The 24,141-nt window shown below is 39.1% G+C and overlaps 2 protein-coding genes and 1 long non-coding RNA gene across 5 annotated transcripts in view; 2 read left to right on the top strand and 1 right to left on the bottom strand.

Moving 5' to 3' along the window:
- On the top strand, window positions 1–2,120 carry LOC122986664 (zymogen granule membrane protein 16-like). The gene is made up of 6 exons (XM_044357955.1): window positions 1–69; window positions 312–383; window positions 521–647; window positions 817–916; window positions 1,263–1,352; window positions 1,438–2,120. The coding sequence occupies exons 2-6, from the start codon at window positions 332–334 to the stop codon at window positions 1,582–1,584; spliced, it is 516 nt and encodes a 171-aa protein (XP_044213890.1). The 5' UTR covers window positions 1–69; window positions 312–331; the 3' UTR covers window positions 1,585–2,120.
- An 89-nt stretch (window positions 2,121–2,209) lies between these two features.
- cmtm8b (CKLF-like MARVEL transmembrane domain containing 8b) lies at window positions 2,210–21,711 on the bottom strand. 3 transcript variants are annotated; one of them, XM_044357956.1, is made up of 6 exons: window positions 20,889–21,711; window positions 13,706–13,770; window positions 5,144–5,381; window positions 3,502–3,675; window positions 3,291–3,410; window positions 2,210–2,585 (listed from the first exon to the last, which is right to left on the bottom strand). In XM_044357956.1, exons 3-6 carry the CDS (start codon window positions 5,273–5,275, stop codon window positions 2,499–2,501), a joined length of 513 nt encoding a protein of 170 aa, XP_044213891.1. In that variant the 5' UTR covers window positions 5,276–5,381; window positions 13,706–13,770; window positions 20,889–21,711; the 3' UTR covers window positions 2,210–2,498. The 3 variants fall into 3 exon arrangements, with proteins under 3 accessions (XP_044213891.1, XP_044213893.1, XP_044213892.1); XM_044357958.1 differs by having other exon boundaries at window positions 5,144–5,345; XM_044357957.1 differs by lacking the exon at window positions 13,706–13,770.
- A 545-nt stretch (window positions 21,712–22,256) lies between these two features.
- Window positions 22,257–24,141, top strand: part of LOC122988211 — a 50,948-nt gene continuing 49,063 nt past the window's right edge. Inside the window, exon 1 of the long non-coding RNA XR_006404733.1 lies at window positions 22,257–22,707. This is a non-coding gene — a long non-coding RNA (uncharacterized LOC122988211). The remainder of the gene's footprint in view (window positions 22,708–24,141) is intronic.

Raw genomic sequence — 24,141 nt, 5'->3', positions numbered from 1 at the left:
TGCCAGTGTCATAGGGAAGTTCACCAATTGTTCTCGACTCAAGCTCGTCTCAGGTGATCACGACTGCAGGTGAGTTTCAACATTTGTATCTGGAAGTTGTAACTCTTTTTACAGTGGACTAACTTTATCGTGTGGCTCAGGAAACTGATTATTTAAATTGTAATTATTTTATTATTATTTACACTGACTTAAACTCATGTAGAGATTGTTGAGTCACTGCTTCTAAAATGCCAAATTGGTTTAAGATGTGAAACATTTTCTATAGATGATGATGATAATGATGATGTTTAATGATTTGGTGTCTGTTTCAGTGTCGCCTTCTCACACCAGAATGTTTTCCCTCCTTTTCTTTGCTGTGCTCTGTGCCAGCTGCCTGGCAAAACGTAAGAATTGAAACCATCTTTCTACACCATTTCTGTACTTTTTGCACAAGCATCTAGCTTCTACTGAGATATTTGTATAAAAATGATGTTAACCTATGATGTTGATTGAATGTTTTTGTTTTTTTTTAACGCTCCAGCTGCTTTGGTGCACTTCTCCTACTCCCGAGCTGTTGGAGGTGGTAGTGGCACTTCCTTCTCCACAGAGGGGCAGGGACGGATCACAGGGGTCAGAGTCTGGGAGAGAACAAGCGCTTACATTGCTGGGTCAGTCTTTCCTCTAATCTTGTACACCTCCACCTCTTTTCTCAACATTCAGTGTTTAACTCTGCTCTTTATGCATTTTCTCTATTGTTTACGTGTTCTTGCTGGATTCATTACAATATCTACATTATGAGTGTTTAACAGTGTGTTTTCTCTCTACTTTCTCTTGCAGGATCCAGCTGCGCTATGATTACATTTGGTCTTCCAGGGTTGGTCACAGTGTTGGCACTGCAAATGAACTGGCCCTATTTGACGATGAGGTCATCGTTCAGGTGAGAGATTTCATTGATGCTGAAATATTTGGTATAATCCCAGGTGGAGTCTGCTCTATAGTGCTTCAGTTTTGTTTTCTTTTAATACAATATAATTTTCTCTAATCAACATCTAAGACATCTATTAGATATCTTTATAAATTATTGTCCATTTTATTATATCAGTCCAGAAATATTAGTTGTAGCAACATTTTTCTTTTAACTGATAAATGAACTGTTATACTACACAGCATCCATCTATCATTATGTGTAAAATGTATTATTTTATTCATTTATTCATTCTTATCAAGGCCTTACTACATCTACCAACTGTGTTGATGTGCTCACATAATCTCACATGTTTCAGATCTCTGGTAAATACCACTCCAACTACATCTATCAGCTAATATTTGTGACCTCCAGAGGACGCTCTCTGATTGTCGGACAGCCAACGCAGGTCAATCTTCTGCCCTTTCTATTACATTTATCAATACTAATAGTCATGGTCATACTGTGTATTAAAATTTGACGTTGTGTTACAGACCTCCTTTAACTTCTACCCGATCCACCCGGACGCAGAGCTCAGACTGCTGAGCGGCCGCTCCAACAGCAATGGGATTACTTCACTGGGGGCTCATTGGGGAGTGGTCTTCATGGATCAAGGCAACAGCACTGGCACCAGCCATTAATGGGAAAAACTGAAGAAAGGATTAATATTCCAATACTGATTAATAATTAAAAACCGTGAATACACCGTATGTGATTACATGAAGGAATTATTTACTTAACTAGATTAATGCAGAAGTGTGTGTTAACATATGTACGCTGGGTAATATTGTGCCAGTTTTTGAATCAAAATCACTGGAAAATTGTGTCTATGACAATGGTTTATAAAAAATAAAATTGCAGGTCATGTATGACAGCCAAAACTTTATCATATATCACATGAAGGGCCATTAAGTGAAAAGCATTTTGCACATTTTGCACTTTTAAAATTAAATAAAATTAACATGTATTTTTAGGAATGCCTATTATAGGGATGAGATTATATACACATGATTTTATTTCTAATGTTGGAGAAATGTGTCAAATGCTCAGTCTGTGCTATGTTATACATGCAGCAATATATAATTTTCTTGCATGTAACATACTTCTGTATTTCTTTTCCCTTTGTGATAACAATGTTGTGGAAATCAAATAAAATCCATAAAACACCTGAACAAAAGCATCTTCAGCTTTAATAATCATGAAGAAAATAATTTAACAAAGATTTAAGACAAAGAATATGAAAAGGTTTGTATCACAAAACTTATCCATGTTTCTGAGTCTCATGCAAGACACTACAACAGTACATACGGCCTGAAACATACAACAACAACCATGCTCATGATCATTTTTCATCATTGCACAATTTGAGAGCAAGTGTCCCCCTCTGCTTCCATGTGACATACAACAAAGGTTTTTCATTATGACCACGACAAACTGATTATAATGCTGTACAAGTTTTAATTTGACTTCAAGAGAATCAGGATGGATCTCTCTGACGGACATGCTCCTCAGAGAAAGTGTGAACAATGTTGCCTTCAAACGAGAAGTAATGAGATTACTGCTCCTCCTCTGTGGTTTTCCAGTCACGGTAGCTCAGGCAGCTACTTCCTGCATAGCACAGTGTGGTCAGAAAAGCAAAGAACTGAGAAGAATGAAAAGGAAAAGTTGAGGAAAAGAGAGGGAGAAAACAACAAAACAATAAGAATAGCTTTTGAACACCCTAGAAGCATAATTCACTCAATACTAAAAAAAAATCTCTTATACAAATTTGTGTGTCCAAAATGTGGCTATGAACTGTCACATAGTCAACACCTTTTAGTCAAAAATAACAAAATTCTTTATTCATTCAAAAGTGCAATTATACTATATCTTCTATTTAAATCCCTACATGGTGGTTTCAAAGCTGTTTCAAAGCCCTCTACATACCACCAGTAATATACTGTAGTTCTGGAGGAGAAATACTAAATCTCTTTTTAATTCATTCACTTATTTTATTCCCCATGACAGTTAAGTTTAACTATTTTTAATCTGAAAAAATATAAGAATGAGCCTTAAAATCCAAAACAAAGTCATCCTCAAACAAAACAGAGGACATGACCATGGTGTCCTCCTGGCCTGCTACTGCACAGTGAGTGCAGTCACTTTTTGGCAGAAATTGTAGGTCATTCTGTACACATGGTTGCTGTAATATTCCTCTTTTTAAAAAAAAAACAAAACCATGAAGCAGCCTGCACTTTGTTGACACTGAGCTACTCTTGTTGTGTGTTATGTTCATATTCAAACTTTTTTTGTTTCACATGACAAAAACATCTCCCTCATCAGATTGTGTTGACGGGGGTGCTCTTACTGCAGATGCTGCCCAGCAGTTGTAGTTGTGTCGCCCCCTTATGGCCTGCGTGACTGAGAGAGCGTCTATAACTGCTGTCACCAGGTACAAAACTGTAGCACCACCGTGCACACACAGTGACTAGAGGACACAAAGACACAAATAGTGAATACAGATAAAGAGTCAGACCGCTCTGTTAATATACAAGGACAAGTGTGTGTGTGTCTATTACCACTGTAGTCCAGGGGACCTGTGGTATCCTGTTGTGGACTCCAGTGAGGTAAATTATAAACAGGCAAATGGTCAGAACCCAGCACAAGATGGAAACAAACATCACCCAGCAGAGAGCAGGCAGAGACGAATACTCTGTGCCCCCTACCAGAATCCACACCAACATACCAAAGACCTGTAGGAGAGGAGAGGAGAGGAGAGGAGAGGAGAGGAGAGGAGAGGAGAGGAGAGGAGAGGAGAGGAGAGGAGAGGAGAGGAGAGGAGATCAATTTGAACACTTCTTGATTTACCTCAGAGTTCACGCATGTGTTTGGAAGTGCAGGGTTACATTATCACACTGTGAATGAAACTAACTGAGAGATGAAAGTAAAAGAAAGTAATAAAAAGTGAAACTAGAGACAAATGAGGTATGACACTGTTTTTTGGTGTACTTTTTCACAGACTAGACTGGGTAGAGAAAATATTGTTCTTTCTATGAAATACTGAGCAAAAAGATCCTTCACCGATTTCACCAGTTAAATGTTTTGAGGTCATGAAAAGGAGATAGACACGGGACACAAAGTGCAGATGAAAAGTGCATATCTTGAGATTAGCATTTTGAGGCACTTGATAGGTGACTTTGCCAACAGAAATTTCAATGGAGCTCCTCTGATTCAAAGGGATGTGGTAGTGAGCAACTAAATCTCTTTCCGCTTCCAACACGATTCCAAACCCACCCTTCCTGTCTCACAACAGAAGATTCTTGCTGCGTGTTTCATATCACATGCGCAGCAGGTTTTTTTCTCCAAATGTGATCTCAGATTACAAATGAACATCACATAAACTGATGAATTAGTGAAACGTTTTGATCTGTCACATTAATTGAACCCAAAACCTAGAATTTGCAGTTAAATGCTGTATTTTCAGGATGTAATTTCCATAGTTTTGACAGCATATAATGTATCTATGATTTCAAGAGAACACATCTGTCCATGTTATGTAATTTCCAAAATAAACAGCTTTACAGTGTGTCTGCATTACATTGTACTTTTTTTCTTTTTTTTACTTGTTGCCATCAGATTACACCAACTGTGGCCTGCCCAGCCTCTGCATGGCAGCCAGCCAGACTGTATTTTGAGAAAGGCTGCCCTGACTTCTTCCCTCATCTGATTTGGAGAGGAAGAGAGACAATGAGGGAGAGAAGGGAGGAAGAGTTGATTCACTTGATGTTTTTGATTAACTTCCTATTTTCATAGAAAAAAATGCTCTCCATTTAGCTTTTCTTTGGCTTGAGGAATGCCACAAAAATACATTTTTGTCACTCCCATGAATTTCAGTTGATGTTATAGAAAAAAAACGTTTTATACATAGTTTTACAAACCCGAAGCCTGCCTTCATAAGTGCATGGTAAGACAATGTGAACTTTTAACATAACTGTAACATACTCTTCTTGTCTATTAATGCTTCTTATAAATATCAAACTTATTGCCGCTTCCTTACATGATTATTAAACGTTGAATCAGTTTTCCAGTAATTTCCAGTCAACATTTCTATTGTGATTTCATTACTGCTGAGCATTTTTTAATCATACAGTCTCTTCTGGTTGTCTTTAAGTCAAATTGCAATTTCAAAAACCTTAAAACTTCAAGTCGATTCACACTTACTATCTCAGCCATGAGAAGTATTCCTTTGGCAGTCATGGTGAAATGCTGGTCGAAGGCCAAGGTGGAGGTTGAGGTGTTGTACTCTGGTATAGGGGGGCTTCTGCGGGCCAACACCACAGCGTCTCTCTCCATGGTGCACTGACGCAGACTTTCCGTATGTGCTTTCAGTTAGGTTGTTGCTGCAGCAGAGGAAGTTGTGTTCCTGTCCCGGAATCCAACAAGGACACCCCTCTGTGATCTGATAAATACAGTATTTCAACTCACATATAAACATTACATAAACAAACATTTGGGAGTGCCCGCCCTCCTTTGCCCTGATTTAAAAATAACTGACTCAAGTAAATAAATGACAGTGAGAATGTATAAAAGTAAATTTACTGTATTTTTCTCTGATGGGCATTTCACAATTTAACCAATTTATGTTGTAGCATCAATTTGGTGCTTAAAATCAGGAAAAATATGGAATAAATGTTTACAACAGAATCTAAATTACTATAATATGGAGTTGGAGAAGGTTTCTTATTATCAGGGATACTCTGGATGCCATTAGGTGGATTTCAGAGTCGTGAAAGAAATAGAGATGACTGTCCCCTGAGAAGTATTCACAGCTTGAGGCAAGAAGAGGAGCTTTGTGTGAGTGTGTGTGTGTGTGTGTGTGTGTGTGTGTGTGTGTGTGTGTGTGTGTGTGTGTGTGTGTGTGTGTGTGTGTGTGTGTGTAGGGGGAGGGGGGGGGTCTATATCAGGACACACTGATGATGACAGTTCTGCTGCTGATACTTGTGTAGGTTTTAGCCCCTTGACTACATTTATTGATTATTTAGGTTGTAATGCTACATTCCAGGCTGTCATTGTTTTCAGCAATAATATGAAAATCAATTTGCAAATATTCACTCTCATTTGAGTAAGGTGAGAGTCAGGTGGTTTATTTTTGTGGTGCATTTAAGCATCTGTCAATATCCAAGAACTGATTTAGGGCTGCTAAAAAGACTGGCATCATTGGAAAAAGAAAACAGAAGACAAACAAGGAAATGGATATGAGGAATGGCCAATGTGAATATGTTCTTTTTATTACGTCAGAGGAAACCTGCTCTAAGAAGTCAGATGTCATCCTTGAACACACCAGCAAGAGAAAAATCCCACCCACTCCTGCTTTAGAATGAACAGTAACGTGACTCTGACAACAACATAAAGGTAACAAATATACACTGTGGTGCATTAAATATCTCAAGTTTTGCAAATGTGCAAGTTGATTGATTTCAGTGAAAAAAATTAATCTAAGGCCAAAATCATACTGAAACCTTGTGAACCTTAAGTGAATTCTGACCACTACCAGAGAAAAAAAAGATTGGCCCGTGCTGCAGTGCAGCTACGAGTGGCAGTGAGTGACTTTGATCACTGGGGGGCAGTAGTTACACATGGACAGAAAGTAAATCACACTTTAGAGGAAACAGCACAGTTCAGGGACAAAAGAAGCCAATAAGACTGTTCGCACTGAGGGCGTCTAAATTGTTGTTTTCACTCATTTATTCTGTATTGTTTGTTGTTAATAAAGAGGTGGCAACACTATGATAATGGTTGATTCAGTTAATTACCTGAATGTTTCCTCCCTACAGACATGCAGGGGGCCTGCCTGGATTTACAAAACAAAAACTTGGATAGTTGAATGTTTCATGCTGACGTGACAGTTTGACTGCAAACTACATGAACATTTTTAACTGCTCCTGTCTTTGCTGATGGTGTTTTTTCTCCCTTAGAACAGAATAGAAAGTTTAGAACAGAGAGAACAAAGATCATCAAATGTTTATATTAATATACAAATTTAAGCTTTTTTTTGGAAAGATGACGAAAAACTGATTTTCACTTCATTTGTATTTGCATTTAATCAGTGAAGTTAGATATTCTAGGCTCTAGCAGCAGTTCTCCAGGAGGCTATATAATCATAGCCCTGAGTGGACCGAGTGATTGAAATAACCAGATGACTATAAAATCACTCTTGTTGATTACAAAAAATCTAATGGCAGTGAAGCACACAGAAATGATGTCTGGGTGAACCTGACTTTCTCCCTCCCCATCAGCACATGCAAACAAAAAGACCAACAACTGATGCTTTGTGGTGTTCTGCTGCAGTCAGTATCCCGAGCCACACATTATCTGAGCGGATATTTTACATGCTTTATCTTATGCTACTTGATGGACTAATTCTGCCCCGCTGAGCACATTCTGCTCTCTACAGCAATATATCCACTGCAGCAATCTATACTCTGCATTACTCTCTCTCAACATTTATTGAAGCAATGGGCCTGCTTTTCTCATCCTCCTTGTGCTAGTCAGCGGCTACATGTAGCCAATATGGTAAAAAAAATAAATTGCCAACACAATAAATTTCTGTATACGGGATTGGCAGCCTGAACTCAGACACATTAGTCTGTCTTTGAGGCCAATAGATTTTCCATACGAGCTGTCTAACAGCTAATTATCGCAGCAGGACTGGGGTCATTTCACTTTTCATTTTATTAATTAAAAACTGGAAACACAATCTCAATGTCATTTACTAATGTCAGAGCACATTCTTAATTGTTTCTTGACAGACTGAACGTAACCAACTTTAAAAAAGTTTGGGGTTTTAGAGAAAATTCTGCTTTGTTACACATTTCAATGTGGAATATTCTCGTGTAGAATCAATCGTTTTTCTGAATTGGTAAATTAATTATATTTTATCACAAAATCATGGTTTATATTAGTATTTTAATATGTTGCTTGCTATTGTTTGTCCACACTAGCTTTCATAACAACATGTTAAGAGTACAGTTTCCTGTTCATTACTTGTGGCATGTTCTTAACTACTCACTAATATGCAGAGGCTGCATGAATGGGATATTTTGGAACGTGTACAGTAGATAAACAAAATGTATTCATGTACACAGGAAAACCTGTAATACCAGGAAATCCCATAATTGTAGCCAAAAGTAATCCCATGTAGGATATGCTGAAGATTGAAAGGTTTTCCTTTTATATCAGTGAATATCTGATAGATGCAGCCAGCATGATCTCGCATAGCCCTCATCAAAATTAATATCAATACAGCCGGCTTTTCTACTCATCAATAACCTAATGGCCACTTCCTTAGATTCTCCAAAGTAATTACTGATGGAGCTCTGCTCTATTGTCTCAGTGGCTTCTCCTTTAATTTCCTGAAATACCACAAAGGCTTGGAAGCACACAGGTGATTAATGGTTTAACTGGGGGCATATATTTCTATTTTCTGCTTTTGTTATGTTTTCCAGTGTAAGTCTCCACACACACACACACACACATACACACATGCTCATCCCCTTGGCCTTATATGAGATTTTTGATCATTTAATGGATGATGATAACAATAATGAAGACGGAGAAAGATATAACAGGAAGTAAACAAAACATGATATCTGTTTGACTTTTTAAAGGAAAAAAAGTGCAGCGCTGTCTTCCACTTCCTCATTTGAATGAATTTAAAGTGAACCCAGGCCTTCCAGTGGCTCACAAGTATCCAGAACAGTTAGTCAGTCAGCCAAGTAATCACCATAGAGAGATTTAATTGAAAATAAAATGAACAGAATTAGTTTTCCACAGACTCCAGAGGGAATTATGCAATAGACTAAAAATGTGCAGAGTTGTACCTTTTGTTGCTGGGGTTGTACTTTCACTCTGTACCTTTTTTTCTGAGTGTTTAGAGAAGGAGAGAGAGGTATCATATCTCTCTTGGAAATGACAGAGCTTTTATTTAGTTTTTTTCTCTCCTACCTCCCTTCCTTAAGGTGTCTTTTCCATTCTCACCATTGTCTCTGTTGCTTCCCTGTATTTACTCTCCTCTCCCTCTAATTATCTCTCCCCTGTTCTGTCTTCTTCTTCGTGGTGTGTGTTTAGATTCTGCTGCTGTGACACAAAGCCTCACCATTGTCACACACACACACACTCACGCTGCACCATTTACTGAAACTCTACATGCTAAGATGTAAATAACCTGAACTCTGCCTGAACCTCCCCATCGCCTCTATACACACACACACACACACACACACACACACACACACACACACTAATAAATGTGTGCTAGCCCAGATGCGGCACTGTAATTGGCCACTGTGGCTTCCTGCTGTGGTGAAGATATTTTTAATGCACACATTTAAAGACACACACACACTAATCCTTGCCTCTGCAACATCTGCCGCATCCCCCAACACATGTGTTGGTTAAATGCAACCACATACACACTCACACACACACACACACACACACACACACACACACACACACACACACACACACACACACACACACACACGCATACACATCATGCATGCACCCACAATAACCGTACAGGCAGCCCCTCCCTGTTTAAATGCTTTGACATCAGTTCTAAATAAAATGATGCGGTTGTTCACTGAAAGGCACAACCTCGCCCTCTGAGACTACAACTTCTGTTTTTTTGTCTTCCGCAGTGTTTCCCTTGGACGAGTTTCTTGGCTGTGTGGAAAGGCCTCTGGATCAGTGTTTGGATAATGTGACATTTCCATTTCAACTTGTCCTGAGCATATTGAAATTGTTCAGAAAAGTCTGTTTGTCATGTGAAATCAACAACTATGAGACTTTGGGACACCAAATATTGTCATTTAAACAATATTTTTAGTCTTAAGTCAGTCATATGCTGTAATACATGAAATGACATCTTTAAATTTCTCACCTGCCTCTTCTCTTTTCATTCACTCTTCACTGTCAACCTTGATAACAGTATCAATAAAGGTCACACCCCTGACTGTAAGACATTAGGAGCCATTCAGTTTTCATTTTCTGTTCACAACATGCTGTAACAGTAATTCTTCATTAAATAAAATGTGACATGATGGTAAACTTGCCAGTAGCTATTTGAGGTTGGAGCTCAGTGCAAAATAATAAATGCATGCCCCTAATTAGGGAAGCATTGAGGAGAAGCCGTGGCTGCTGTTCACCTTGTCAACTCTGAGTTAATTACTGCAGAGAGTGTAACAGGGTGAGGATATATTGTTCAAAACATCATTGATTGGCAGCTATTTCTTGGTGATATTGTCTAAAATGCCACATTTCAGCAATATTAACCTTCTAATGTGGGTAATGCCTTATATTCTTGAAATATATTTAATTTTATGTCATGATAATGACACATATTACATTACTTTACTGGAAAATCAATGGAAAATTTATTAAAGATGAAATAAACTGAAAGAAATGTCAGTGTTTGTGTTTATTTAAGTGAATTAAGTATCAGACAAATCAAGTAATGTCCTCACATTGATGTAGAAATCTTATAAAAAGCCAATATTACCTCACAGTAGTCCTGCTTATTGATTGGCAGCATTGCCCACAATGACAGGACACACCCAGGAATATTAAAGTGATAGTTACCACAGTATAAACACATGTATATCACCTCCTAACATATATTGTTATATCTGTAGCATCTGACAATAGTGTTTAAATCCTTTATATTAAAGTCTAAATGTTAGTCATGTGCTGATACTTTTCCCTGATAAAAATCAATTACTGTGCTATTATTTGGTTTTCATTTTCTCCTATGTTTTGGTAATATTATAGAACATGGCAAACATAGAAGATGTGTTTTTGTAACACAGTTCAAAAGAGAGAAAAAAACTGTGTTTAATGCTAGAAGTTATTTTTCCAGTGTGGAATGTTTTCAGCCTGAGAGGCAGGGCTGCTTTGTCCGGTCCTCCATCTCTCCATGAGCATTTACTATCTGCTAACCTTACTAGTTAAGAGAGACAGGGGGAGGGAGGGAGCGAGAGAGGGAGGGGAGAGGGGCCGAGCAAAGAGAGAGAGAGAGAGAGCAATGGATGTATCAAACAGCAGCCCCCTGCTGAGCGGGGAATGGAAAAGCTGCTGGCACCAACATGAATATTTCAGCAGATAGCTCGAGCTCTCCGTACCTCTCTCTCTCTCTCTCTCTCTCTCTCTCTCCCTCTCTCTCTAGCTATCTCAATCTGTCACTCTCTCTCTCTCTCTCTCTGTTTCTCACCTTTTCCTTCTTTCCACTTCCCTCCCTCTTAAACCCCCACCCACCCCCCACCCCTACCCCTTGCTTCTCTCCCTTTACTCTCTTGTGGAGTGGACAGTGATAATGAACGGAGTGATAGAGATGGAGAGAGTGAGACAGCAAGACAGACAGAAAGAGAGAGAGAGAAAGAGTGAGAGAGCGAGAGACAGACAGACTGAATTCTGGGTAGCCGTATGAGAAAATGGCTCCTGAATGTAAATCTGGGAAAGCGGCAGCAGAGTGTTGCCTCAACTTGGCTGCTTCCCCAACACCCCCCCCCCCCCCCCCCACCCCCACCCCCTCCCCTTCGCCCCGCCACCCCCACCCCTTGCTAAGACACTTGTGATGGTTTGGCCCGCGGTAGTTAGACAATAAAAACAGAACGAATGGAACAAAACAAATATCAGCAGGCAGGGGGGTTCTCAGGAGACCTAAATAGATTTTTAACAGTCTGCTATTTTTTTTTCAATAATTTAACAACTCCTTTCCTTATCTGCTGTTTATTTTTAGCAATTGTGTTATCTTTTCAATTTAGAGTATGTATGTGAGTCTGCAGTGCTGGTCTGTGTATTGGGGCGATGATGAAGACTAATGATTGATCAATAGAATTCCCTTGTTTGGCAATAACTTGTGTTTTTGATAATTGCATACAGATAAGATACAAAATCTGAACGTAGAGCACGCAATAAAGGTGCCTGGAGGAGCTGCGTGATTTGAACTTGTTTTGTTTTGTTGTTTTTTTTTTCTTGCAAAAAATAAAAATAAAGTGCTGTTGTACTTTTGTCTAGAAAGCGTATGTTTTAAGCTTGAGTAAAACAAGTCACTCGAGATACGGGGAAATTTATATGAATAATATTCAGATTTTACCTCTGTAGCTCACATTTTTAGCATCATACCCAAAATAAACAAAACCCTCGGGTTGCTGGGATTTTCTCATCAGAAGCTTGGAGGGAATAGGGAATTTAATATGTGTCATGCATCCCATTTAAGCAGCTCCTGCCATTGTTCTCTCAGTTTTTACGAGATTTGCCATCACCCAAAAAAAGCAATGTGAACAATTTACTTTCTGATAACCTGTTAGGAGGGTAAAAAATAAATCCCCATTTGGGACCTCTGTGAGTCTACAGTGTGGTTGACATGCGAAGAGGAACTGTTTTAATTTATGATGTATCTATCTTATCTTTGAGCCGCATACAAGAGAAGTTGGGTGAGATATGATACCTATGTGCCTTGAACCTGTAAATGGGAAAATGTATGTTACTTTAGGCCATAGCAGCATTTGATAAATGATGTTATATCAGCCTAATAGATGGGTTTATTCAGTCTGGTTCCATTGGGATTATAAGAGCAGCATTGCTGATAGTGCCAAAATAAACAGCTGAACAGCCTCCAACCTGGACAAAACGTACACATACAGCCTCATTATTTGTGCTTGTTTATTTTTCTCCATCAATGTCTGTGCTGAGGCCTATTTGGATTGCTATTTACAATAATATAAGTATTTTACTTGAATATATCAATAGATCAAATCTGGTATGAGAAGTGACGGATTAACATTTAAAAGAAAATAGGCCAATAAAGAGATTATACCCATAGAATGATGGAAGTTTCTTCACAAGACCGGTTCCTCTTACAAATATACAGCTCTGAATGTGCTGAAGTCAGATACTGAGGAAAAAGTGGTGATAATATAGTGATGTCATCTATAGTCTCAAAGGAGAATTTCTTGCTGAAGGTGATTGTAGGAAGCTCAGTGAAAACCCTCTCATATACTCTGAGGCAGGAGAAGTTTTAGTCCTGAGCAAATGGGCCAGTGAGCTGCTACAAGAGTGAGTTGAATTTTACTTAATTTTACTTTTACTTTAAAGTTTTAAATTATGACAGTTTGATATTCACTTTTTGGAATTTGGTGAGAAAGTTGTGATTTTTTATTGAGATGTGCTTGGAAGCTACAGAATAGTTTATGTAGCTTTTCCAATAAAAGTGAAATGATAAACCACATTTCCTCAAATTTTTTATGAACATGCATTTACAAAAAACACACCCCACCTTGCTTTCTATCTGCCTATTTTGCACATATACCAGCATGCAGGCAAAATGACTTCAGATTACAACAGCATGGTAGTCTTTTTGTGGCTGTGCTGTGCTGGCCTTGTTTTCGTTTGAATCATATGCCAGTTTTAATGAATATTGTTCAGGCTGTTCTTGCTCGCGTTCCCAATGCAGTTCTCTGATTCATAGTTAATAACATGTTGAGTTTGCATCATGCAAAATGAAAAGGCCCACATTGCTTCTTGCATTAATACTGAACAAAAACACTCAAGGAATCTGCAGATGTGCTGCAGAATTCGCGCTCGGTTCAGTTGATTAGTGCAAAGGCATTAATTAGGTTTTGATAGAAACTGCTCCAAAATTAAGAAGGAACAATAGCAAAGGGTGGAGTTTGTTTAAAGTGGGGAAAAAAATCTCAGTTCTTTCATTGGTTTATTCCTTACTTTTCAGCTGGACATTGACTCCAGCTCCAGAGTGCTGTCTGCAGTTGACCCTGCTCCTGACCTGCCTGTTGAAAGAGTATGAGTTAAAAGACAGCTTCTTCACAGGGATCCATTATTGAGTCCCAGCTCAGTATTAGCAAAGTGTTGTGTTTGAGTGTGTACTGTGAGGTTGAGTGGTGGCTGGTTAGTTTTCCATCTGCAGATATGCCTGTCATCATACAGGCCCAAGTACTTGCCCCTGGCCAAGATATGGACCAATAGTGAACTGTGATAACACTACTGCTAAATATGAGTATGTGTACGCCTACGGTATGTGTGTGTGTGTTATGTGTGTGGTATAACAGATAAGAGTGAAAGTGTGTGTCTGTATATGTACACACACTTTCACACACTGTGTAGCTGGAAAGGATGGTTGTGTGTTTCTGTGCCTATGTGCATACGTGTGTGTGTGTGTGTGTGTGTACGTGTGTGTTTAATGGTCTGCTTAGTGTTTCGTGGTGGTAAATCGTTCGTTCTGTCTCATCTCACACACCGCTGGACAGCAGAGTCTGCACTACCCTGATAACACACACATCTACACACACACCACATACACAAAGTCTCACATATGAGCACAAGCTTTCTCTCACACTCGCTTAGACACTCTTGAATGCACACACACACACACACACATGCATCAAGGCTACGTGCAGTCGCTTGACCAGTAAATACTGTAATCAGCCAGTCAACCAGTCTGTCTGTCTATCTGGTTACTGCCTGCCTGTCTCTCTCCTGCTGCCAAGGTCAGCATTGTTAGGAAAAGCTTCTGTTATCAAGTGAAGCCCCGTGCTGCAGTGGTGTTTGGGTTATGCACAGATAACGTAAAGGCTAAAACATGGCAAACCAGCTTTAATCCAGCTGTTAGGCTGTTATATGACAAATACATACATACATATGACATGACATATTAGCATTTCTTTTACAAAAGTAAATTATTGATCCAAATGATAATGAAAACATATTAGCTTCTATAGCACTTATCAAAACAATTACAAAGTGCTTTACACAAAACAAAAAATACAGGAATAAAATAAAGAAGGCTGAATCCAGCAAGACAGACATAAGATAAAAAGATATGATATACAAAATAACATTATTATTGAAAGGTTAATTGATAGAAATAAGTTTTAAGAAGTTATTTCAAGGAAAATAATGGACAGGTAAGGAGAGGTCAACTGAACTATAACTGCCTGTGGAGCCTGGCCACAAAGAACCTTAAAAGTAATCAATATAATCTTGAAATGAATCCTAAAACAAATTGGAGTGATATGATCTCTTTTCCTGGTTGAGTGGTTACATTTTGTACTAGTTGGAGCCTGTTGTACGCTTTACACCTGTTGAAAGACCAGTCATGAGGAAGCCATGTACAATAACTTCTAGAACCAGCAACTGCACTAAGATATGGGATGATTAAGTATCCATTGGTGTGAATGAGAAACAACAACCGTCTATCCATGATTTGGTTTGTATTTTGGTGTTTTAATTCAAGTACTTGCTTAAGAAGGAGGGAAAGGAAACTTGGTTGTACAGGCTAATGTGTGCATGGTCCATATGGTCATAGCAGAGATCTTACTGTAATTTATTAACTCCATCTAGTTAGACAACATGGAAGACATGGAGATAGCTGGGGCAGAGAAAAAGAGAAAGATGTAGGAAGAGGTAGTAGTGGATAGATAAGGGAAGATCAGGGCAAGACACCTCTTACACCATCTACCAATCATGCCTCAAACACACACACACACACACACACAGCCCTGTACCAGTATACTCCATTATAAACAAAAATACAAAAACATGACATCAAGCCGACACATTCAGATACATATACAGAGACCCTCCTCCCCAACAGTACAAACAGCCCAGACCAAACCAGACCTTCTTAAACCCAACAATATCATTTACCAGACTGTAATAAGCATATTCAGCCCTAAGGTGTGCAGAGACCGGCCCCTTCAACGGTAAGACCAGGTCTACTGGCCCACAATCCTTCACTTTATTCCTCATTGTGAGCTAAGTAGCCAGTTCACCCTGCCCAAACAGAAAATTAATCAGCACACTATTTGTTTTGTTTTTCACTGAATACAATAGTCCCAGAATGTACAGCACCACAGAAAAAAGAACCACACATAGCTCGTTCAACAGAGCGAGAACTGGTGACACATGGTTACATTCAGTGAACACATGTACAACAGTCTCAGGTAAATCACAGAAAGAACAGCCATTACACACATTCTTATCTATCTCGGACAGAAAAAATAGAAAGAAAGAAAGAAAGAAAGAAAGAAAGAAAGAAAGAAAGAAAGAAAGAAAAATTGATTGATAAGAGGAGGTGGAGATGGAGGTGGAGAGTACTCGGCTGCTGGAAGTAGAAAATGGAGGCAGGAGCAGATGAGAGAGGGATGGATGGGTGAGAAGAGAAAAAGAGAGCAATCACATCTTTCCAACACTGAGGTTATTAAGCTATTGAACTCACATAGAGCAGTAATAGATGGCAATGAACCGTGTGTGTGTGTGTGAGAGAGAGAGAGAGTGTGCGGTGTATATATAATAGGAGGGTTAATACTGCTGCTTCTTAATGGTAATTTTGGCCCGTCACTCTTCTAAAGGCCATCGCTGTAGGCCATCAGCCAGCCGCACACAACCACCGCCGCACTGCAAATGTCACCATTATCACAGTGCATTTGTGCATGAGCATGTGTGTGTGTGTGTGTGTGTGTGTGTGTGTGTGTGTGCGGCAGTGAGTGCACATTGAATTACTTTCCTGTTTTCTGCTCGGGTCGGTCCTTGTTTTTTGTCTCTGCGTGTCTGTCTGTCTTTTCGTCTTCCACTCTCTCTTCAACATTCACTGTCTCCCTCCCTCTGTATCGACTAGTCAGGCTGTAAATATTTACATGTGCTGAAACCCCATCAATCGATCTCTGTCCATTTCTGTCTCACATTGACAGGGCTCAGTTACATTCCCTGCTCTCTCTGTAATTGGCTCTTTTTTTCCAGCCGTTGTTCATTATTTATATAATCTGCCTCTCCAAGAACCATAGCTCCAATTTTAACATTTCTTTTAAGTAACTGACAGCCAACATTGTCCCTCATGTGCAGAAAATGTTTAATCACCATGGGGCCGAGCTAAAGCGTTGATAATGCATGGGAACATGCTTGTCAAGAGAGAATTCAGTTTTTCCTCTCAGGAAAAACATTGTTGTTTTAGGGTATATTTGAAAACCAGTGATTTCTGCAGACATTTCTACGATATTGAGCTGTTTTAGATGTTTTTTTCCTACTAGTTGTATATACTTTTGCTATTCTATAAAGCATGTTCACTTGTCTGGTACCAGACAATAAATATATTCATATAGCAGACTTCAGTCTAAAGATTTTGTTCACTTGAGCCCACTTGATTTTGTTCAATCATTTATCATAAAGCCTTGACATGTGTCATTATCCTTGAACATACAAATAAAACATTTAAAACTGTGCGTGTATGAGTCTTACTTTGATTGTGTGGTACAAGGTCTTCGGGTCTCCTTAAAAGAAGACATCTTTGAGGCTTTCTCGCTTGGCAGAACCACAATATATTTCAATTTGTATTCAGCAACACACCCCCACATAAGTGTCAAGATGTATACTCGGACCTTCACCACTCACAAAGCTTTTAATCAAACAAATGACAAGTTTGTAAAGACCAACAGCAAGTGTCTTATACACCATGTTCTCACGTAATCTGTATTCTGTTGATAGATGTAGATACCATTCCTACAGACTGTCAGGGAATTAATTTGATGTTAAGAGTCAAGCACAGATTTAGAGCAGTGTGTATACATGACAGTGAAAACTTGAAAACTAACCAGCTAATCAAGTCTATAATGTTGTTTGTATTATAGTATGTCAGTTTATTGATTACAATACATTTGGTATATGCAATCAGGTTGGCATTTCCTTTGTGTCAATGGAGTCAGCTGTAGCGCTCTATCAAGATATAGCTCATGTTCATTCTGACCTCCCTTGTCACTTCTGCTAGTAATATGGTATTGTATAAAGGTATAATCACATATCAAACAAATACATGTATAATCACCAATGGTTCCCATTTAAACTGCTGATGGATGGATGAGGGTGATGATTTGTCTGTTTTCTGATGTCACTTTATATATTAATTACTATCATTAATTGTTAAAAAACTGCATGAGAATAGATGATGAAGTATGTGTACATGAAGTTTAAGTACTGAATGTGATGAATGAAAGGAACGTATAGTGGTTATGTAGCCTGATGTGGTGTGTGGCATGCTGGGTAATGCTTCCTGACAATGAATCTCTATAGACTTAGCTTCCAACTGACTGAATAGGAATTAGACTCTATTCACCACCACACCCAAAAGGTCTGACCCCTGTATGAGTGTGTGAGCGTGTGTGTGTGTGTGTGTATGTGTGTAGGGCTGATGGTAACAGTGCACAGAGGGCCCAGTATTGTATTGTCCTCAGGGAGATCAATGACATTCCCTTCCTTTGAGTCCACAGATTATCTGTCTGCCCGCCTGTCTGAAAATCTGTCTGTCTTTCTGTCTCTATGCCTGCTAAGCTTTCTCTCTTCTATACGCTGGTCCGCTGTCCTTCATTCTGTTTTCCTATTTTCTTTGTGCTGTTGGTTTGTATTCTTGTGTGCCTCTGTTGCACCATACCTATATTTTCAGACCATTTGATGATTTCCTGAGAATTTACAGACTAATTTTACATATGCTGCAAATTTAGTGTAGTTGTGAGCAAACAATGAACCTTCTGCAAGGTGCAGGCACTATCTGACTGTACAAACACTGGCCTTCTGGTTGATTTGTATTGTCTCTGAATTAAAGGTGCTCTATTTGACTTTGGCCGAGGTGCACACAGTCTTTTTCTCCATGAAATATCCACATATGATCGAAAAACATCCCAAACATCAAACAGGACTAAATCTACATCCTCTATTTTACAGGGCAAAGACTCATGGGTGAAAGAGATCTGAACAGATTTTGTTTTATTTTATTTTCCACTGAGATGTTACTTTTTGCTGGCACATGTTCAATAAGTGATTGTAAAAGTTACTGACATGGGTGCTAAAAGATAGATGAGTGGTTATGACCCCTGCTTCTCCAACCACATGTGTTCTTGTTCTGCCCTGAGGATCAAATCCCTCTCGCCCACCCCCTCGTCTCTCCTACTGCCTATAATACAAACACTAGTAATAAAAAGTTATCCTAGTCTTGTTTTAAAAATCTTGTTAGCAATAAGATCTTGAGGAATATTTATGTTTTTGACATTCAGAACTGTGATGAAGCTGAAATATAATGTCATTGTGTGTTACAGTACATGTAGACATGCAGGTAGTGGAAGTATGCAAACATGGAGACATCAGTGAACATCAAGCAAATACAGATATTTGCTACATGATTGAACATAAATTCAGTCATATTATAATATACAGTACATACTAACACACTAGCATGTTGGCAAAACAGCACCATCAAATTAACTTGTTTTTTCAGTTATCCAGGCTGAGCAAGGCCAAGACACTCACTTCTTTACCAGATACATGAACAGATGTTAGTCATCTTTAATGTACATTTGTGTGTGTTGGGTAGGTGTGTGTGTACAGGCGCAAATGATTTAATTCAAGCGGGCAGCAGTCATTAGGTAGGTTTCCATCCACCTGTCTGTATGCAAATTTTCAACTTCCAAATAAAAAAACCTCAAAGGAACCGACATCTCGAAATATTGATTTTGAGGTGGAAAAATTAGTGTATCAATAAAAGCAAAATTTGACAAAGTGCAATGGAAATATACATAGAGAATAAATCATGATGCTTCACCAATGACTGTGTAGATCAATGACTGTAATGTTCCAAAGATTAATATATGTAACTAACATAAAAATCATATTTCCATCATGTTTTCTGCACTGTTGGTTGAGGTTTGACTGGGGCTCTTTTAACAGACCTTTCCCACAGCCGACATTTTGACATGTCAAAGCAGGAAAAGCACAGGTGCAATTAATCACATTCACGAGGGCTGAATCCAATTTAGTTGTTTCCAATTCATGACCCTGGTATAGTGCGTGATCATGGTTCACCAGAATGACCTCCTTGGGCACTTGAATGGATCTGAGCCATCATCAGTGTCATCAGTTCCACCTGTGCTTTTCCTGCTAATGACAGGTCAAAATGTCTGCTGTGAAAAAGGTCTATTATGTCGTCTTGTTGCGCCCTCTTTCTCTGAAATGGTTTAATGGCACCCAACTGGAAAATTAGCGCCACTAGCTGTTTGGCTCATCAAACCTAATACTAAATCCTAATATTTACTGTAGAGGATGGAAATGTGCATTAAACTGCATTTTCTTTTGCTGATCTTCTAGAAATTTTGTTAAAATTACATTACATTTAGACAGAAACCTGGTTATTGATTGGTCAACAACATAAACTACACAGTTATAAACCAGTCAAAGAGTCTCACCTCTTACTAAATCTGACAGGAAGTCTTGCAGTGCAGCCTCCGAGGCGAACTTGGATTAATAGGGAAAGTGTGCGCATCGCAGAAGAGGAAAAAACACATTTAGCTAAACAGCAGCTCTGTGTAACAGTGCTGAGAGTAGAGAAACTGGAAGAATGAAATAAAACAGTCCTGAAGTCAAGAAATAAATAGATACAAGTGAAAAAAATCTGCAGTGAAGCAACACAAAAGAACACCAGGAGTGCAGTAAACTAGCTTCTCAGGTCTGTTTTTGCTAGTTGAGTTAGAAACGAAGTTGCATGTTAAGCACATTTTAAACATTTTACTATGTCATTTGTGAATCTTGTGTGTCTAAAAGAAAAGTTAATGAGACATAGAGTGTAAGTTACTAATATTAATAATATTAATTAGGGAAAAATGAGTGAATTGCCTTTAATGTGAATCACTTACTCCTCGTACTGAAATTACTGTATTAAAGGTGCAGTGTGTAGGATTTAGTGGTATCTAGTGATGTGGTTGAAGACTGCAACAAACTAAATACTCCCCCTTCTCCCCTTCCCCTTGCAAGCATGTAGGAGAACCTACTGAAAACACATAAAAAATGCACCTTGCATTACTGCATGGACCCTCCACATCACAATACATTTCAATAGATTTAGGGTCCCTACCTTATTCTGATGACTTGCACTGAATGGAGTCAGCCAGGGTTGCATATTCCGGAAAGTATCTGCTGGTAGCTAGACTCAAGCAGGCCTCCAAATGATCATCAGACATGGTGGAACAGTATTTGGACTTAATAATCTTCATGTGGGAAAAGGCTGACTCACATAAATAAGTCAAGCCAAAAAATGCAGTCAATGAAGCAGCACATTTCCTCATGTTTGGACACTTTTCCTCCGTGACTAAGTTCCAAAACTGTCCGGCATGGGCCCATGAGTTCAACTGAATGTCAGCCTGCAGTGAAAAGATCTCCAGCGCAGACAAGTTCATATGAAAGTGATTTTTGAGGCCAGGAAATCAACCTCAGTGTCGTCTCCAAACAGAAAGCACATGAATATAGCCATCGGCTCGAGTAGAGCAAAGTCTTGAGAGTGTTTGTCAAAGTCTGACCAGACATTTTCAGTCTGCTCTGTGTAGCATGCACATTACTTCCCTTGCACCTCCAGCCTAGATGGGATGTTTTGGAAGTTCCCTAAATCGTGGTGCTGCAGCTTTGAAGACAGCAGCTCTAGTATTCGTCTGAAAGCATTGAGCTGATCATGTTGTTTGGTATATACCTCAGTTTTGGGGTCACAAATTGGTCACAGTTCAGATGCAGTATCATTTCACTACAGAGATAGAGGAGCATATTTTAATAATAATGTTGCACTCGGTCAGTGTTGTGGGTCTCTCATTTGTCATTCTGATGGCAGCGACACTACAGGGTCACCAGAGTATCCAGGCTACCTTGGCTAAGCCAGCTAGCATCCATGACAGAGGATGCTGGTCCATAGAGGCAGAGGAGGTTGCTCCTGTGTTTTTGAGAAGCAAGAGGGAGATCAAAATATTTAAAAAAAAGAGTAACTGGCTGACACAAACCATTACCAAATCTCAGTATCATTTATAAAATAATTCTGTCTTCTTTGGAAAAAATCCATTTTTGAAATTCTGATTAAACTGCTTCAACAGTGACACCTGCAGGGCAGGTAAGAGGGGAAAGAGGAGCAGTGAGAGGAGAGCAGAGGACGGGCTACTGTTGTCCTCCTTGGGGCGAGATCTCTTATATCGATTTAATGCACTTCATTTTTTTTAATGCTAATCTGTTATTGGCCAAAACACATAAAATGACACTCCAAGGGAGCAGGGCCTCTCTAACTAATCAACAACCAGAATCAAATATTGACATTGCATTGGTCCACTGACAGTTTCCAAATTTTGTCTTCAATTCTCTACCACTGTCTGCTAAAGCGATAGATTAATACAGTAGCATTTGAGAAAATAAATTATAACATGCAAATTGCAAACTACTTTTAAACACATTACTAAAATATATTTTATATAGGCCTTTTCAACTGTCCAAATTTCCTTTTTTCAGATTTATGTTTCCCTTTTTTATCGAGCAGTAGACAGCTGCTTAGCCAATACAACAGTTAGCCTGTTGTAGGAGCCCTGAAGGACGGGAGAACGGATCTGGACCGGGAGGATGCCGGGCCTTGCTGCCCCCGCTGTCCAGGCTGGACCCTCAGCGGGACGATGGTGGGGTTAAGCGGCCCGATGTGCTGCTGCTCTGAAGTGAACTCCTCTCAACAGTTGAAAGTTAACAAAATAATTTAAAGGAAACAAAATAGTTAGTTTGTTTGTCATTGTTGCTAATGATATCAGGCTGGTTAACCAGCAGCGACAAACTTCTGTTAACAAACAAACAAAATGACCAACAGCAACCAAATGCAGTGGGACGTTATGACATGAATACTTCATCTCCATGAAAGAAAGAAGACATCAGAAAACGTGAGTCAGATCCACCTTCTCTCTCTCTCTGTCTGTCTTTTTGGTCGCTAATTTCTTTTCTGGTGGTTAAATGTGTCTTTGTGGCTGTTGTGTGAATATATCCACAGCACATTAGGCTATATTATCTCTTTGCTGTATTCTTGTTAAGGAAATAGTTTGTCTGGACACTGAAGCTGCTGAAGAGTTACAGTGAGCTGTGTGGACTCACATGGAGAGTTTGATTCATCTGGAATTGATCCAGTTTTTAATTGAGTGGTTGTTCAGTCACCTGTAGATGTTGAGTGGTTTGTGAATAAGTGTGCAGGAGGTCTGGCTGTTTGCTTGTGAGAATTTCTTTATTCTTGTTTGTTTTTAAGCTGAGCCGTATTTTGAGTAATAAGCTTAAAGTAATTAGAATTAAGACTTTTTAAATACTAAAAACATCTAGAATAACAACAGTGTTAACAGGCTATTTTTTGTACGTTATGCATATATAAGAGTGTGTAAGTCATGTATTTGATACATGCATTAATACTTTTTGATGTGAACCTACGCATTTACATCTGTGAATGCTTTTGTGTTCAATCTTTCTAGTATTCAGCACTGATCTGTACCTGTATCAGTTAAGAAGCTTTGTAGTACTTTATATCTTCCTGTATACTAAGGAAATATATAGGAAACATGTGTAAATCATGTGATATGTTGTCTGTGTTCGATGATCACTTCTTTGTTTAGAAACAATATGTATAAATGTCTTTAAAGGAGCAGCCTTTTCACCACTCAGGGGTTTTTGTTTTTGACTGAATGGCATATAAAATGAATGGTGAATGGTGTTCTGGCATACACCAATTAGGCTACATTACTTGCCTACCACCTCCACTGTTGTTTTACTGTTTGTAAATATAAATAAAACCCATTTAGTTCATTTTCACGTATCAGCCCTCACATTCATCAAATAAAAAAAATTTAATTTGTAAAATAAAAAAATACTAAGCGTATTATGAATTCTTAGTTGGACGTCAGACGCTACAATTGTGACACTACAAAAGTGAAAGTGTCTGCTCTGTGAGTCCACAACAGCAGCAGAGTCGCAGCACAGAGCAGCAGAGTGAGACGTCTGTGCTCCCTCCTGCTCTCTGTTGTAAACACACGTAGCTGATAGCGAGCTGCTCTCACGTCTCCCCGGGTCTCTGTGCTTGTTTTCGGCAGAAACTCTCCTGCTCACAGTGTGTCTCTCTGGATGGCAGGTGGGTTGCTCTGGTTCTGGTTCTAAGCGGCGGTCATCCTCTGGTTTGTACTTGTGTTTGTGTGCGCCACCAACCGGTGTCACTACAGTCTCACCGCCACACATATGTGCGCTATCTCTCTCTCTTTCTTGACCTCACACTCGCTATGTACTGATTTATTCCTTAAAGGAGCTATGCTACTTGTATAGCACATTTTAGTTTAGAAAAT

The sequence above is a fragment of the Thunnus albacares genome, chromosome 8, assembly GCF_914725855.1.
Source record: "Thunnus albacares chromosome 8, fThuAlb1.1, whole genome shotgun sequence".
Lineage (NCBI taxonomy): Eukaryota > Metazoa > Chordata > Actinopteri > Scombriformes > Scombridae > Thunnus > Thunnus albacares.
This window is presented reverse-complemented; position numbering and strand designations above follow the sequence as displayed.

Bases quoted from the DNA above. Each gene is read 5' to 3' on its own strand.
- LOC122986664 (XM_044357955.1), top strand. From the start codon at position 332: ATGTTTTCCCTCCTTTTCTTTGCTGTGCTCTGTGCCAGCTGCCTGGCA. The intron at 648-816 runs GTCAGTCTTTCC...TTTCTCTTGCAG, and splicing joins ACAAGCGCTTACATTGCTGG to GATCCAGCTGCGCTATGATT. The intron at 1,353-1,437 runs GTCAATCTTCTG...GTTGTGTTACAG, and splicing joins TTGTCGGACAGCCAACGCAG to ACCTCCTTTAACTTCTACCC.
- cmtm8b (XM_044357956.1), bottom strand. From the start codon at position 5,275: ATGGAGAGAGACGCTGTGGTGTTGGCCCGCAGAAGCCCCCCTATACCA. The intron at 3,411-3,501 runs GTAATAGACACA...TGTGTCCTCTAG, and splicing joins AGGTCCCCTGGACTACAGTG to TCACTGTGTGTGCACGGTGG. The intron at 2,586-3,290 runs GTAAGAGCACCC...CATTCTTCTCAG, and splicing joins ACTGCTGGGCAGCATCTGCA to TTCTTTGCTTTTCTGACCAC.